Source organism: Chlorocebus sabaeus, chromosome 25 (genome assembly GCF_047675955.1).
Source record: "Chlorocebus sabaeus isolate Y175 chromosome 25, mChlSab1.0.hap1, whole genome shotgun sequence".
NCBI lineage: Eukaryota > Metazoa > Chordata > Mammalia > Primates > Cercopithecidae > Chlorocebus > Chlorocebus sabaeus.
The window spans coordinates 11287286-11298057 of NC_132928.1; the positions used below are offsets into that span (position 1 = coordinate 11287286).

The 10772-nt window shown below is 41.3% G+C and overlaps 1 protein-coding gene across 1 annotated transcript in view; it reads right to left on the reverse strand.

Annotated features, from left to right (window-relative positions):
- Positions 1–10157, reverse strand: part of RRP15 (ribosomal RNA processing 15 homolog) — a 50962-nt gene extending 40805 nt beyond the window's left edge. Inside the window, exon 1 of the mRNA XM_007988420.3 lies at positions 9938–10157. Within this exon, the coding sequence (XP_007986611.2) occupies positions 9938–10076 (139 nt within the window). The 5' untranslated portion in view covers positions 10077–10157. The remainder of the gene's footprint in view (positions 1–9937) is intronic.
- Between the last annotated feature and the right edge of the window lie 615 nt (positions 10158–10772).

A 10772-nucleotide genomic window follows, 5' to 3' on the forward strand; every position in this document is an offset into this window, starting at 1 on the left:
GGCTTCTTTCTTTTAACCTGGGTGGATTTACAGGCAACAGAAGCTTCTGCCGCACCCTGTCCCAAGACTACAAGCTTAAGAATCTAGTAAGAGTTGCATCTGAACTTCCATAAATCTGAGTAGCTCAAGGATAACTCAGAGGTAGAGGCTACCATCTTACCCTTTATCATACTTGGTATCATCAACCACTGTTCTCTTTTTTTCACCTGAGGTGATTTACCGACCAGGGACGCTGTTTTTCTGTTTTGGGGGGTTGTTTTTTTAAAGACTACAAGCTTAAGAACCAAGTATACATTGTATCTAAACTTCCAACAAGTTATCAGGTCAATAAATCTGAGTAGTTCATGAATAACTCAGGTAGGGGCATCACCCTCCCCTCTATAACAACACTTGTCATTTATATATTACTTAAAATGCAGACTGTAGCACTTTACCTTCTGTGATACTGTGAAATATATATTTGGTCAACTCCTAAACTCCTAAAATCCTTGGAATCTCCAAAGGAGTGTCTTTTTGTATGCTAATAATTGAGGGCTGGTTAGTCCCAAAGCAGATTCAGGATCAGGGTTGGTCACCAGATGCATCAAGACAGGATTCGAGGTTTGGGACTTTCAGCTCCATTCCCCAACCTCTGGGAAGGGAGGGAAGCTGAAAGTTAAATGGATCACCTCAATGATTTAATCAACCATACTTAGGTAATGAGGTCTCCATAAAATGTTCAAGAAAACAGGGTTCAGAGAGCTTCTGGATAGCTGAACTCCCGGAGGTTCCTGCAGGGCGGCACACCCAGGGAGGGCATGGAAGCTCCACACTCCTTCACCCTATACTTCACCCTATGCATCTGTTCATCTGTATCCTTTGTAATATGCTTTACAATAAACCCATAAACTTAAGTGTTTCCCTGAGTTCTATGAGTTGCTCTAGAAAATTAATCAAACCCAATGGGAAGACTGTGGGAATCTCAATTTTAAGTCAGTTGGTCAGAGGTTCCAGAGGTCTGGATTTAGGACTGGTATCTGAAGGTTTGGGCAGTCTTATGAAGTTGAACCCTCAGTCTGTGGGGTCTGACACTACCTCCAGGTAGATAATATTGAGATGAATTGGAGAGCAAACAACTGGTATCCACTGCAGAACTGATTACTTGCTTAGGGTGTGGGAAGGAATCCATACACATTTAATCACAGAAGTCTTCTGTGATGATTGTTGCTGCTGAGTGGTTGAGTGAGAAAACAGAGAAAAGCACACTGAGTGGTGTTTTTTCCATATTCACCTGCTGTATATCCCTAATTCATGATCCCCTTCAATTTTACTATGATCAAATTTCAAATTGTACTGACAGTACTGCAATTCAACAAAAATTCAATCTGAGTCATTTTGCTATTATTCAAGTTGATACATATAAATGCTAATTTTACCTCCACGATAATCTAATATATGAGAAGAGTATTTAAAAAATCATGTTAACACAAATTTCCAATTTATTCAGTGAATACATGGATACCAAGTACTACACCATGAATCAGGCTCTATGCCAAACTGAGATATAGCTGTCATCACAGTGACAAGGTCTCTGTCCCCACAGAACTTAGGAAACTTCTGCAGTCTAACAATACTTGAGTTTTGAGTTTTGTTCTAACGAAAGCACACTATTCTATCTTTCTTATATAATATGTCAAAAGAAATTAAAGTCAGAAAAATAAAATTCAAACAACATATGGGTTATATCTGTGTGTTTTCCATGAAACTCAAGTAGCATCTTACTAAAGGAAGTTTTTCAACTGTCAATATAGGGCACATCCCTATCAATTTTTATAATCCAGGTAAAATTCAAAGATAAGTGTCTGATTCAGTTTCCTGATAAAACAAGCCAGTACTCTTTAAATATATATATAATTTACACACTGATTCCTCATACGTCTGAAGCCTCTGCCTTTATAGTTTCTCAGTACTATCATCTAAAAGTTTTCGATAACTTACTAGTTTAATCAAGACCACATGTATACAACTACCTGACTAGAAAATCCATCTCCATGGGTCACCTTTACAGAAACATTTAATTTCATGAGAGGAAAAAAGAAATTTCTTATATTAAATAACAAATTCTGAGTTAAACCAAAGAAGAAATGTCCCATCTTTAACCAAAAGACCTATATTACTAAATTTATTAAATAAAGGACTCTTTAACCGGGCGTGGTGGTGTGCACATATGGTCCCAGTTATTGGAAGGCTGAGGCAGGAGGATTGCTTGAGCATGGGAATTGGAGGTTATAGCGAGCTATGATCATGCCACACTGCACACCAGCGTGAGCAACATACCAAGATCCTGTCTCTAAAAAATACTAAGAAAAAAATCATTTAAAAATAATAAGTAAAATATATGACCCTTTATTATTTATCTGTATTGCAGAGATAGGATAAGTTGTAAAAGACAAAGTGGAAGAGACATTTAAGTTGAAACCTAAAGGATAGAGAAAAGCTGGTTAAGAGAAAGTAAAGAACAAAAAGAGTATGCCAGTAGAGTACCATAAGCACGACTAGAAAGAGAGAGAGCAGACTGTATTCCAGAAACCAGTTCAGAATGCTATGACCCTAGTCATCTAGGGAATGACAAGATGTGAGCCTGAGAGGCAAGCAGTGGTCAGATCACATAGGTTGGGTATGCAGACTGTGTTGCCAGTTCACAAGGAGATTCAGTCAGCCAATTGCTGTTATTTGTGGATTCTGTATTTGAGAATTCACCAACTCAGTAAAATGTATTTGTAACCCCAAATCAATACTCATGGCACTTTTGCAGTCATTCACAGACATGTTTAGAGCAGCGAAAGGTTGGAGTCTCCCTACATGCACACTCCTAGCTGAGGCTGAAGAAGGAGACACTCTGCCTTGTTTCAACTTTCTCATTGTAAACTGGTGTTCTTCCTATAGACTATTTAGTGCCACATATTTCCATTTCTGTTCTTTTTCTTGGCTACAGCAATGTTTAAAATGGCCCCCAAGCATAATGCTGAAGGGTTGTGCAGTGTCCCTAAGCACAAGGATGCAATGTGCCTTTCAGAGAAAATATGTGTTGAATAAGCTTTGTTCAGGCACGTTATTGGCCATGAGTTCAAATGTTAATGAATCAACAAAGTACATTAAATATAACTATTATTATCCACTTCCTCTAACAGTATAGTATGCCCAAAATGTATGGTGCTATGAGTTTACATTAAAGTTTGTTGTTTGAAAAGCTGAAGGCTGGGTGCAGTGGCTCATGCCTGTAATTCCAACACTTTGGGAGGCCAGGGCAGGAGGATCACTTGAGCCCAGGAGTTTGAGAACAGCCTGGACAACATAGTGAGACCCATCTCTACAAAAAATAAAAAATTAGGTGGGCATGATGGCACACACTTGTGGTCCTAGCTACTTGGGAGGCTGAAGTGGGAGGATTGCTTGAGCCTGGGAGGTCAAGACTGCAGTGAGTCCTGATTATGCCACTGCACTCCAGCCTAGGCAACAGACCCAGACTTTGTCTTAAAAAAAAAAAAAAAAAGGCGAGGGGGTGCCAGGCGCGGTGGCTCACGCCTGTAATCCCAGTACTTTGGGAGGCCAAGGTGGGTGGATCATGAGGTCAAGAGATGGAGACTATCCTGGCCAACATGTTGAAACCCCGTCTCTACTAAAACTACAAAAATTAGCTGGGTGTGGTGGCGTGTGCCTGTAGTCCCAGCTACTCAGAAGGCTGAGGCAGGAGAATCTCTTGAACTTGGGAGGCGGAGGTTGCAGTGAACCGAGATCGCGCCACTGCACTCCAGCCTAGTGAAAGAGTGAGACTCCGTCTTGGGGAAGGGAAAAAAAGGAAAATTCAATGATTTCTCTTTTTTTTTTCCTTTTTCTTTAATCTCAGAGTTTTGTTTTTAAAATTTATTTATTCATTTTTGAGACAAAGTCTCACTCTGTCAGCATCTTGGCCCACTGGAACCTCTGCCTCCCAGGTTCATGTGATTCTCATGCCTTAGCCTCACAAGTAGGTGCTACTACAGGCATGCACCACCATATTGGGCTAATTTTTTGTATATATATATTTTTTTTGGTAGAGATGGGGTTTTGCCATGTTAGCCAGGCTGGTCTCAAATTCCTGACTTTAAGTGATCTGACCACCTTGGCCTCCCAAAGTGCTGAGATTACAGGTGTGAGCCACCATGCCTAGTCTAAAGTTTTTATTTTTTGAGACAGGGTCATGCTGTGTCACCCAGGCTGGAGTACAGTGGCACAGTCACAGCTCACTGCAGTCTCGAACTCCCAGTCTCAAGCAACCTCAGCCTCTCATGTAGTTGAGACCACAGGCACATACCACCCACATCCAGCTAGTTTTTTTCCATTTTTTTGTAGCGACGGGGTCTCACTATGTTGCCTAGGCTGGTCTCAGACTCCTGGGCCCAAGCAGTCCTCCCACCTCAGCCTCCAAAGTGCTGAGATTACAGATGTGTGCCCTGACGTGTGGCCAAGGAAAATCAAATGCTTTCTTTCTGAAAAACATTCCAAGTGGAACTCTTCTTTGTCTTTAAACAAAAACACACATAAGGCTGGGTGCAGTGGCTCATACCTGTATTCCCAGCACTTTGGGAGGCGAAGGCAGGCAGATCAATTGAGCTCATGAGTTCAAGATCAGCTTGGGCAACTTGAACCCGGGAGGTGGAGGTTGGGGTGAGCTGAGACCGCACCACTGCACTCCAGCCTGGGCGACAAGAGCGAAACTCCATCTCAAAAAAAAAAAAAAAAAAAAAAAAAGGAGAAAGAGACAGATGGGGCAAAACCCCATCTCTTCCAAAAATACAAAAATTAGACAGGTGTGTGTAGTGCACGCCTATAATCCCAGCTAATCTGGAGGCTGCGGTGGGAGGATGGCTTGGGCCTAAGAGGCAGAGGTTGCAGTGAGCCAAGATGGCACCACTGCACTTCAGCAGCCTGGGTAATAGAGCCAGATCTTGTTTCAAAAAAAAAAAAAAAAAACACATAAGACAAGGTTATGTATTGATAAAATGACAAAAATGTTCTGACCAGAGACTCACAGGAGCCTACAACTGTATTTCCCCTAAAAGCAATGGTTCACTAATTCAAGGATTCAGGATTTCCTGCAACTTTACTTAACATTATTGTAACTAGAATCAACTGTGAATTCATAAATTGAGAGTAAGCATTTATAAACTTTTATAGTAATTTGATATTACCATGATATCCAACAATGTGGTCATGTTTCCAGTTATTCTTTTTCATTGATTTTTTTTAAACACCTATCTATGACAGATTGGAGATTAAAAAACAAAAACCAGAATGGTCCTTCAACACTGATGGTTTAAGTAGCAATGCCTAGAAGACTGAAGGGAGTAGGGCTGCAATGACAGGCCCAACAAATAGGTCCCCTATGAACTAGCGTAAACAAAAGAGATGCAGGCAAGGCCGGGCACAGTGGCTCACGCCTGTAATCCCAGCCCTTTGGGAGGCCGAGGTGGGTGGATCACCTGAGGTCGGGAGTTCAAGACCAGCCTGACCAACATGGAGAAACCCTATCTCTACTAAAAATACAAAATTAGCTGAGTGTGGTGGTGCATGCCTGTAATCCCAGCTACTTTGGAGGGTGAGGCAGGAGAATTGCTTGAACCCGGGAGGTGGAGGTTGGGGTGAGCTGAGACCGCACCATTGCACTCCAGCCTGGGCGACAAGAGCGAAACTCCATCTCAAAAAAAAAAAAAGGAGAGAGAGACAGAGATGCGGGCAAGAACTAAAGTAATGGCAACAGAATAAATGGATTAATTAAACCAAATAGATATGGAAGCAACAGGAAGAGTAAAGGATGACACTTGTGTTTCCATCTTGGATGGGAGTAGATGGCAGTGTCTTTCTTAGAGACAGAAGCAGCTTTGACAAAGAAAATGTGTCTATGGCACAACCAAGCAGACACAATCAATTGTTATCGACATCATTATCACTGATCTTGAATTTTACCAAAAATATATGATCTAATGGTTAGACTATGGAGTAAAATGAGTGGAATAACAGATAATATCCTGCACCTATGGAGGTAACAGTTTCCTACTAGGAAGCAATATGATATACTGGAAGCACTATTTCCAAGCTTCTTTTCTTATCTGTAAAATAGAAATGCCATCAGCTACCTTACAAGGTTACTAGAGTAATTCAAACCTCTTTTCTTGGGAGAGTTCCAGCTTACAAATACCACGTTACCAAAGGTGGGAAAACTTATTTGGCAAAAAGAGATGGGACTAGCAGTTTTTTTAGGTCAGAAGAGACATCATCGTCATCGCTAATATTTATGGGTGGGTACCATGTGCCAAATATTAAATGCTTAACATATATAAACTCATTTAATCATTACAACAATTCTAAAGTAGACATTATTATTATCCTCATTTTGTAGATGAGGAAATTGAGGCAGATAATAGTAAATAACTAGCACAAAGTCACTCTGAAAGGTAGTACCAACACAGGTGCCTCTGATACAATTGAGTGAACATGGGAATTTGTTTCCAGAAATAACATATGGACTTTAGGAGAAAGGAAGGAAGGGAAGAATACTCTGGTTATAAACATTGGAAGTGCAATAGAAATCTGAACACGAAAATATCCCTTGGTGATGAAATCTTCTTGAGTGGGAGGGAGAAAAGTTTGTCTCCATACCAAAGTCTCCTTGTTCCCAATCTTTTCTTTCTTCAGATTCATACTCCCTGCCTTTTCACTTTCCAAATAGTTTTTTTTTATTATCTATGTCCTCCTGGTTCCTCAAACATATTAAGGTAGTGGTCAAGAGCATAAGCTGTACAGTCAAATTTCAATAACTGTTGTATCATTTATCAACTTGCTTATTTGCTTATGTACAGAAGTGAGCAAGTTATAAACCTCTGTGCCTCAGGTTTTTAAATGTAATATGAGGATAATAGTAGCATCTATCTCATAGAGTTGTCAGAATTCTCTGAGCTGATATATATATGGAACTCATAACAGAACCAGGCACATAGGAAAGCTCCAAAAGTATAACTATTCTTATTATCCAATTCCTCTAACAGTGTAGTATGCCCAAAACTTATGGTGCTACAAGCTTACATGAAAGTTGCCTGTTTGGAAAATTGAATACTCTCTTGCTGAAAAATATTTCAAGTGAGGCCCTCTCTGTCTTCACTGTCCTGTCCTAGTGCAGATCCTAACATGGAGTTTTGCCATTGCCTACAAACTGTCCTGGCACTCTTTGGCAGTTACCATACATCTGGCAGTAATATTTATAAATGTCTGTCACCATCTTGCTTAAAAATTCTCAGTAGCTCCCTGCTGCCTACAAATACACAAGGCCCTTTATAATCTACTTCTAACCATTGTTTCCAGTTTTACTTCTAGTCACTTCTCTGAACAGCTAGAGCCATAACAGAATGTTACTTTGTCTGAAATAGGCCATGAATTTTAAGAGACCACATGCCACTATATATGCTTTTATGTCTGAGAAAACTGCCCTCTCTACTCCCAGGCCAGGAAAACTATTCATCCTTCTAAGGCCTAGATAGAATGCCACCTTATACATTTATTCAACAAAATAATTTACCGAATACTAAAATATGCAAAGAAGACCCTGTGAAAATAAACAAGACATACTTTGGACATTTGGGGAACTTATCTCTATAACGAGAGAGATATGTTAAAATATAATGATAGTATAGTATATTATCAGTAATACATGTAAGATACAAGTAAGCAACACTTAGGCTGGGTTCCAGAGGATATGGATTCCTCCGTCTCCATCCTTACCTTTCCAAAATTGAACCATGATCTTGAAAACTATCTGTTAATTATACCTAATACACTATATTACAGTCCTGTGTTTAATGTCTTTCCTAAAACTGAAATTTTAATGTAGAAATGTATTCATCCTTTGTATTCTCAACACCTAGAGGGTGACTGGAACCTAAGGGAACACAACAATTGTTCACTGAATTGAATTGGATAAAGTAAGTTTCCATATTAGCCAAAAACCTTCTTAACCCATAACGTAGCTGATCTATAATAGCAAAAGAACCTTAAAACCTAATCAGCATTTATAATAATATGCTGAAAAGACAGAACAGTTCCAACTTGGAATTATCCAGTACTTGAACAGAAAAATCCAATTTGGCCAGGTGTGCTGGCTCACACCTGTAATCTCAGCACTTTGGGAGGCCGAGATGGGTGGATCACTTGAATCCAGGAGTTCAAGACCAACCTGGGCAACATGGCAAAACCCCATCTCTACAAAAAAATTAGCCAGGTACAGTGGTATGCACCTGTAGTCCTATCTATCTGGGGGAGCTGAAGCAAGAGGATCGCTTTGGAGGGTGGTGGGGGAGGAGGTCAAGGTTGCAGTGAGCCTGGGTCACAAAGCAAGACCCTATCACAAAAAGAAAAAGAAAAAGAAAAATCCAATTTGTAAGCAGTACTGACATTTTTTTTCCAAATATAGTACTCTTCCCTTCTTGAACAAAACTGTTTGAACCAGTCTAATGAGTTCAAAAAATATCAGAACCAGAAGTTCTAATTTCGCCTCAAAAAATAGTTTGTTTTCCTTAACAGTGTGGCAGGAGATGAAAACTCTAATTACCTAGGAACTGCAGTAGCATATGACACTTTCTTCTTGGTCCTGGAAGTCCAGCTTAATTCATTAATTTACTTAAATGCCTGTGAAGGACCCACAAGGCAATAGGAACTGGGGATACAGTAGTCTTTACTTTTATGGAACTTATATTCCAATTGGGAAAGATACGCAGCAAATACATACATCAAATGGTTTGGGCAGGGTTGAGAAAAAATAAAGCAGGGCAGTAAGTCAGAAAGTGAAGAAAGGAAGACAGAAAGAAGAGTAGTGGTGGTACGTTAGATAGGGTAGTCAGGGACAAGTCTCTCTGGTAAGGCACTGGATCAGAGGCTGGTGAAGGAGAGACATGTCAAGCATTTGAAACCTATTCTAGGCAGTAGAGCCAACCAGTGAAGAAACCAGGGTGTGGGAGCATGTTTAAGGTGTTAAACACAAGCATACCAGTATGGCAAGATTACAATTAGTGGTTTGTGAGGGGCAGATTGGTCTATGACAGACAACCTGGCCCAAATCATACAGCCTAAGGATCTTGGATATTATATACTGAGATGGGAAGCCACTGGATCATCTCAAGCAGACAGCGGATGTAATTAGAAACACGTTATAAAAGAATAGCTCTGTCTGTTTTTTGGGTATCAGCTAGTACAAAGGAGCAGTAACTGGGCAGTAGGAAGTCAGGGATTACCTGCAATTCCTTGTCACCTAAAAAGTTGGTGCCAAGAATGATGGTAAAGAGGAGCAACAGACACAGCATGGTTGAAAACCTCAAAACACATCGTTCCTTCCTTTCATTATCAAGCGTCTCTGAGAGACATAGTTATGAAATGCTACCAGTTTTTAGTCGACCTTAACCACCAACCTCTTCTTTCATTCACTATTATTTAGTCTCTAAAACATGCACACATCTACCGCCCAAGAAAAGTCAAGTACACCCCCTTCTCCCTCTTACCTCTTTTAACCTTTTGCTTCTTACACCCTATGAAACCCATTCTTCTCCTGTTTTCAAGTACCCTCTTCCTTTCACCCTTTGCTACTGTAAGTTTCTCGGTAGCTGCAGGTGTTCCACCCATTTTATTATAATTAATAATGGTGACCCTGAAAATACCTAGTAAAAGAATGTGGAAACTCAAAATTACAGTTGACAGCGTTCCTTCTCTGAACACGACTTCCCCAAGCCTCCTCACTAAGCCAAAGTCGCCCCTCTGAAGTGGTGCCAAGATAAAACCCAGGTGGCTAGCAGCAAATGCAGTCGCAAGCGCTGCTTGACACGAATTCAGCCCGGCCTTTCCTCCTAGACACCAAAGCTCAGCCCTACCACATTACCTTCGCTATCAGAAGTGTCTGTGACCTCGTCTTCCAGCACTGACGCTACGGCTCCGGTTACCATTTTCATCTTCTTCTTTGGGGTCTTTTTCAGATTTTCTTCCTCACTCACACGTGAGCTTGCAGCGGCGGCTGCCATTTTTCGCGCCGGAAGTGTCACCTGACAGTTGCGTCCGGTGGCAACCAGAGGAACTTCTGCATTCAGTGCCGGTGACACAAGGTTCCGGGGCGGGGTCGTCTGGCCCGGAGTTCCGGGGGCGGAGCCTCAGAATGTGACTTAGAGAGAGCTCTGAATACCCCGGTGTGTTTACGCGTAGTCGGTTCCAGGACGAAAATCAGTGGCTGAATGACCTCAGTCGACTCCTCCGCCAGCCTGGCGCCGTCCACTTTGATTTCCTCGCCTCGGCCGCTTCCCTTGTCTGCTGCCTTAATGTTGGTTTAGTGTCCTCCTCAGGTGTCTCTTACGGGCCCCCTGAACGCAGCAGCAGCTAAGACGCGGGACAGATCCACTGGGGGTTGATAATTAGAATACGATCATATTCCCCCCACCCAAGATAACACGCGAGACCTTTCTTGCAAACCAAATAGACTCACTTTCTTTCCCTGGGGCGGGTGTTATAGAATCCAGCCGCACTGCATATTCCAGTAGATGTTTGTGTAGGAAATAAATATATATTCACATCCTAAAAACTCAATACAACATTTTAAAACTTGGTTTTGAATTTTTTTGTTTTCTAAGAGGGAGAGGGTCTCGCCGGGCGCGGTGGCTCACACCTGTAATCCCAGCACTTTGGGAGGCTGAGATAAGCGGATCTCTGCAGTCCAGGAGTTTGAG